The sequence below is a fragment of the Tinamus guttatus genome, unplaced genomic scaffold (assembly GCF_059628265.1).
Source record: "Tinamus guttatus ecotype Peru unplaced genomic scaffold, ASM5962826v1 Tinamus_guttatus_pri_ptg000002l, whole genome shotgun sequence".
NCBI classification, from domain to species: Eukaryota; Metazoa; Chordata; class Aves; order Tinamiformes; family Tinamidae; genus Tinamus; species Tinamus guttatus.
In genome coordinates, this window is record NW_028288536.1 from 1,523,687 (window position 1) to 1,530,197 (window position 6,511).

Here is a 6,511-nt window from a genome sequence, read left to right on the forward strand (position 1 = left end):
ATGCAGAATTTTTATTTCACCAGCAAAAAAATTGAAATTGCTTTGCTAAATTCTTAGCAAAGAATTTTCAGTTCTTGAAAGCATGCTTTTCCCAAAGTCAAGGAAAGAAGTGTCACCTTTTGAACAGGAAAACAAAAGATCTCTGCACTCTGCAGTATACCAGACTTCAAACACCTGAATAATTAGATATGTCTCTGCACTGTACTGTGCTTTCATACCGTAACGATATGCAAAAGGTGTTCAAGAAGGGCTGTATGGATGAGGGGTATGAAATGATGGGGGAAATATACCCCTCCCTCCCAGCTGCCAGTAGGGATCTCCTCACTCAGGTGAGCTGCACGGGCTCAGGGCTTGCCCCTGAATGCCGAAGTGGAGGGCAAGCAAGACCAGGCAGATGTTCAGCCACAGGAGGGGATGGCATCACCCAAAATGGGTCTCTCTCCGCTTGCTTCTCCTTCCAGCACCTTTAGTGAAGCTGCTTGCTGCTGGGGAGAGCCCAGGGCAGCATATCATGGGAGGGAATATCATGAGAAGGGAATTCCCCTGCTTTTCTCAGTGCTGTTGCTGCCTGATGCCTTGGGGTGCCAGCTCCTTCTAGTAGGCAAACGTTGCTACGGTGCAATTGGAAACCTCACTGATTTCTTCATGTTTTCTCCACCGGTTCTTCATGTTGCATCACGGATGTCCTCACATTTTGCCAACGGACGTGTTTTCAGGTTTCCTGGGGCTACCGAAGAAAAGTGTCACCATGGGCCCTGCACTTCTGCTGCTCGGCCTCGCCGCCCTTATTGGTGAGCTGGGGCCTCAATTGGGCTGAGTTTAGTGCCATGAGCATCCCCATGACCTGTTCATAGAGGGAGCGTGGGGAGGAGGAGCACAGGGAGGTCCCCTTTCTGTATCACTCTGTAAAACCATGTGTGGTTAAATGTCCTCTGTTTTCATGGGAGGTTGCTTGCCTCCTGCCCACACCAATATGCAGAACGGGCTCAGCACCAAGCTGCAGTGACAAGCATTTCTATTCCTGGTTTTACCAGGTAATCTTATCTGATCCCTCCATCTACTCAGAAACCACCTCACAGATGTCATTGGCTGCTTGATGGAGTCTATTAATTTATCAGATATTGAGGAAACAGTGTAATTTGCCCAGGCCATGCAAATGTTCACCCAAATAAATTCCTCACCGATTTACAGTGAGACGTAGATGTTCCCAGCTGGGATGTCTTGATACCATCAGCCAAAAGGGCCCTAGGTGTCAAGGGGCATTGCCCGGAAAGTGTCCTCTGAGATAAATGCAGAGACTGTGGGCCCCTTCCCCCAAAGCAGCTCAGTGGGGCAGGACCAAATATGTGCAACACATCAATAGATTCATTCCCTTCAACTCATTAAACTAGAAAAGAAAAATTCTGTTCTCAAGATCTCTTTGATAATGTTCTTGACAGAGAGCAGTGACAATAGCATGAACATGGTGAACTCAGGATTATTTGGCTATTTGGTCTGGATGCAATCTTCACACTTAACCTTTATTCACTTGCACAATATTGCTCCTAGATCTTATGTTTTCCAACACCTCTGTTTAATGTTTCAGCTCCATCTGTGAGTTACAGTTGCTATGGCGATATAAGTACTTTTCAAGCCCCTGTGATTTCCTGTACAGCCGTAAGAACTCCTGACTGTGGTAGGTACAAATCATTGCTCGATTTGCCATATTTCAGCATACAGATCTATTTGTACATGATGGAGAGATGCTTCACTTTTTCCATTATTGCCAAGTTAAAGGTGGTATAGCTAGTCAGTTAACCAAAGAAGGCACAAAGCAATCCAAAATAAAGTGGTCGGTGCTGCTAATCCTCAGGTGGGAGGACTCACTCATGCCCTTACGGTCAGGACCAGCTTCTAGGCCAGGTAAAATGGTGTCTTCTCAAAATTCCAGAGTCTCTCAGCTTCAAAGGGAAGCCGCACAAAAGCTGGCATGTTTGGCTGACACATGTCACAGGCTCTGATCAAAGGAGAAAGGTCCTAAGCTTGTAGTCATCCTACTGCTGAGTGACGTGGTTTTTGTATCTCCTTCCCATTTTCTGGCACATTGTAGAATGCTAAGTTCTTCAGACAACATATTGTTTCAACTCCTCCCTTTTGGGGAGGACCAGAACTTGCAGAAGAAATAAAAGACATGCCAGCACTAAAATATGGAGAGCAGAAAGAAAGCTGTCCTTTGCCACGTGTGCAACCCTAACTTAGCTGAAAGCCAGTCAAGGTGGCAGCCAGAGCGAACTGCCTTCTTTACAGCCACTTCACACGGTTTCCACTCAGGAAGGCTTCTACACTGAATTTTATTTCCTTTTCCATTTCTTTTCCACCATCTGAATACAGTAGGGGTTCACCTGTTACTCAGAAGAGGCCCCTAGGGAACAGATTGCAGGAAACAGCAATAGCTGGGAGTGAGGCACTCACTGGTGGGGGGGGCTACAGCGGAGGAGATCCCAGCCTGGTACCGGCACCGATCCCAAAGAACCATAGAATCATAGAGTCACTATGGTTGGAAAAGACCTTCAAGATCACTGAGTCCAACCGTAAACCTATCACCACTATGTCCTTAAGTGCCTCATCTACACGTTCCTTGAACACTGCCAGGGACTGTGACTCCAGCTCTTCCCTGGGCAGCCTGTTCCAATGCTTGGCTACTCTTTCCGTGAGAAAGAGGATGCCCATTATCTCTCAAAAATTAGGTAGGTGAAATGCACTGCGTATTCTACCTTTACACTACCAGTCTTATGCAGCATCCTATGCCTATTTTCTGCTTTCGTGTTTGTGTGCTAGGTGTCACTAAGTAGCAGGCTACCTTAGTCTTCTGCTTTGGACTGAGCTGAACATCCCTTTAGAACTCACTGACTGTATGGCCCAGACCTCCATGGATACCTGGAGGATTCAACCCATACCTCATATGTAGGAACCTCCACAGCAGACACCTGAGTGTGGTGTCCAAGGATGAATCTGAATCTACTCATTTGCAAAAGTGGTTAAAAACTCTTTATTAACAGACTGACAAATTGACCATTAATACTCTTTGCTGGTTACCTCTCTCTCTTTTTTTTTTTTCAAACACGGTTTGAAATTTTACTTTTCCAAATGCAGAACAACGTTTCCAGCAGTGCAGCAGCAAAGGAGGAGTACAAATTGCACAGTTCTACCACTTCAGACAGCAGCAGCCAGTGGGTGACCAAAGCTGCCCTCTTCGCCTTGTCCCCAGTTCAGAGATAAACACAGGGTATTGGCACTGCAGCTCAACAATTATGCTCAGAAGTTGATGGGCTGTGTGTCCTCCTCAAACGTGTAGCTGTGTTTTTTTTTCTTTCCAAGCAAGAATTTACGCCTTTGCTATACGAGTTCAACTGCAAAGTGAAAGTTTCGAAAGTTAGGGTATGTAAGTTTGCTTTTTCCTCCTCTACAGGAATGGATGCAGTAAAGAAGACTTTTCAGATCGACTCTATACGTCTGCGGAAATATGAGATACCGATTAAGAGAGTAGCCAGAAATCTGTGCTTGGACCCAGCGCTCATCGCTGCCATCATCTCGCAGGAGAGCCGTGTTGGCCTTCTCTTAAACAATGGCTGGGACCAGGGAAGACGCAAGTTTGGCTTGATGCAGGTACTGCAGTAAGAGAACGAAAATTGAAAGCCCTGGCTACCAAAACAGTAATATACTAGGTGTTTCAAGGCTTTATCTTAACAAATGACAGTCTGATATTCAAGACATCACTTAAATGCATGCTCTCCCAAGAATACATCAAAGTTTTGGCTTACATGTTACCCAAATTAAGGTCACTTACCTGAATCACGGCCTAGGAGTATGAAAAAGCAGGAGAAGCTGTAGTAGTGGCTGTGTTCAGACACAAACTAATTTTCTTATTTGACTTTCCTAGATTGATAGACAGTATCCTAACCTTTATGGAACCTGGGATAGTGAAGAACACATAAATCAATGCTCAAATATCCTAGTGGTTGCAATTAATGAAGTTCGGGCAAGACATCCCACCTGGACCATGGAACAGCAGCTGAGAGGTACAATATCTGCTATACATTGGAAAAGGACACTTGAGATTAGGTGCAGAAACAAAGTTGTAAGTTGCATTAGCTGCCCCATGAAGATTTTAACGACTGGTATTCTTAAATCAGAGAGGGGGAAAAAAAAAGCCTTTTTCTATTTTCCCCTGTCAGTACTTTAGTTTCTGATTCATGTTTCAGTGTGCACACTGGCAAATTTTCATACTAACGTAGGTTCAGTTTTGTTTCCTGTACGCTGCTTTGTTAGGGTTTTTCTTTTTCTTTCCTGATTTGTATATACTTTTAAAATATCGTAAGAAGGTTTCTAATACATTTAATTAACAATGATGATTTGTTGTTTACATGTCAACGGGGCAAAAGCCTCTGAGTGATGTGAGCCCTTTGCATTTTTTGATGTTGGTTTTAAGGGAAAACAGCATCGGTCTGGCAGATTTTTATAGCATCTCTTACAAGAAAACAGCATTTTCTAGTTTGAAAGCAACAATTCCAAAACAGCAGCCAGCAACTAAACTGTTGATAGATGCAGCTTCCCAGATAAAAGCTGTCCACGGGGCACTCATGTTTCTGTCTGCATTCAGAAACTACATTGGTACATTAGCTGCATGACAACTTTCCTGCAAGAGGAAAGGCTGGATAGAGTCTCAGCAGGTTTCCACTTGAATTCAGCAATGAAAGCTCATAGAGCATCCCTATGTACCACAGCTGATGAGTGACCAAAGTTTCTTTAAAGGAAAAACATGTTATTTTGCTCAGTGGACATGGACAGGTTTTAAGTTATCCTCTCATCTCTTTGTCCTACAAGGGAAATGGTTATAGATGAGGTAAAAAGAGGTAAACCACCAGGAAAGAGAGGAATTGAGGCATTGCAAAAACACAGGATTTTCATGGCAGGCTACTGAATTGTGTCGAGGAGCCTTGGGACCTACATTTGCTTGTAATCTGTATTATCCACATTTTATTGGTTCATGCAGTGTATTTCCTGCTATCCCATCCTTGCTCTGTCCTGGCATTTTCTGGGCCTAGTATGCCATTCCCACCCACATTTTGAGATGATTGTGGATTTCCTGGGGGTTGCAAAATAAAAACATGTGAAGATTAAGATACTTTTCATCAATTAAAACAAAATTAGCAGTTTACCAAGCTGTTGTATATGTCCAATGAGATTTACTGTTCTTCCAGCTAGGAATTTCAATGTTTGAACCTTTAATATTTATCTATAAGCCAAAAATGTTAATAACTTTTTTTTTTTTTTGCTTCCAGGAGGAATCTGCACCTATCGTTCGAGGATTGGCAATGTCCAGGTCTATGATGAAGACCCATGCCAGAGAGACAACTACTATGTCAATAATGTTATTAGGCGAGCCCAGTACTTTAAGAGAAATGGGTTCTAGCTCATTAACTAACCCCATCAAAGACCCTCTTTGCAGATGGACTGGCCTTCTCACAACTTGGGGAGACACAGGAACATCTGAGGGAAATTGATGTTGCATAGACTAACCTGACAGTGATTGTAGTATAAAAATCAATTCCTCCAGGTTTTCCTGGTAAGCGTGTGCTGGCAGCAGCAGTAAAGGACTTGCTCCAGCAGTCCAGTGTCCCCTGTCCTCAACTGTCCCCACTTGCCTGGCAGAGGGAGCAGGCCATTGCCACAGGGCAAGCTCAGCTGTGCCTGCCAGAGGGTACCAGGGTCTGTCAAGAACTAGAAGTCAAGAGCTCAGGGCCTTTAAAAGGAGACGGGACCATGTTCAAATATTGGATTAGGAAGGAGTTATTCACCTCCTCCTGTCCAAAACTGAACTTAGCACTGATTGTATATCCCCCAGATGCATATGTACTAGCAGTTCTGCCTTTGTACCAGCTGTGCTGTTCCTGTCTTGATCCCCACCCTTCCCTCTGCCATCCAAAAGGGAGGAAAAAGCCCCCAGAATTAAATCCTTCTTTCCTCCTGATTATGCTGGCTACTTGGCAAGGAAGAGACTTCTTTCTCAGTCTTTGATCTTTGGACATTTCTGCATTTAGCTGATTATTCCTGTGGTCAACCTCACCAGGAAAACACAAAATGCACATTTCTTTTTTAGTCTCTTTAGCCCTGAAGCCCACAGTAGTGGCATGGTTAGTAAACTCTACAGGATAAAAAACAGCCTTATACAGAGAAATCCTCTATATCGGAAACACTACAAGTGCTGCAGGAAGTCAGCAGCACACTTTTCTGTTAGAGACCAATTCTCCAAGCAGGAACCAGCTGCATATGTACCCACCACAGGAACTGTATCACACTAGTACTGTTGGTGTAAACCTCACAACCTCTCCTGCTTTAGCTTCGGCACATCTGTATTGTGGCCTGTCAAGTTTAAAACATGCATATATGTCAGCATCTGTCCCTCTGTCAGGAATCCCAGCTTTTAATTAGGAAATTTTTTGGATTTAGGTTTATAAACTTTGTTTGGGAA

General features: G+C 43.9%; 1 protein-coding gene across 1 annotated transcript; it reads left to right on the forward strand.

Annotated features, from left to right (window-relative positions):
• Window positions 1-748: 748 nt before the first annotated feature.
• On the forward strand, window positions 749-5,452 carry LYG2 (lysozyme g2). The gene is made up of 5 exons (XM_010222655.2): window positions 749-791; window positions 1,586-1,675; window positions 3,449-3,645; window positions 3,920-4,058; window positions 5,322-5,452. Exons 1-5 carry the CDS (start codon window positions 749-751, stop codon window positions 5,450-5,452), a joined length of 600 nt encoding a protein of 199 aa, XP_010220957.2.
• Window positions 5,453-6,511: the final 1,059 nt, after the last annotated feature.

Coding starts and splice junctions, on each gene's coding strand:
- LYG2 (XM_010222655.2), top strand. CDS start 749: ATGGGCCCTGCACTTCTGCTGCTCGGCCTCGCCGCCCTTATTG. Junction 792..1,585: donor CGGCCTCGCCGCCCTTATTG/GTGAGCTGGGGC, acceptor TTAATGTTTCAG/CTCCATCTGTGAGTTACAGT. Junction 1,676..3,448: donor CGTAAGAACTCCTGACTGTG/GTAGGTACAAAT, acceptor CCTCCTCTACAG/GAATGGATGCAGTAAAGAAG.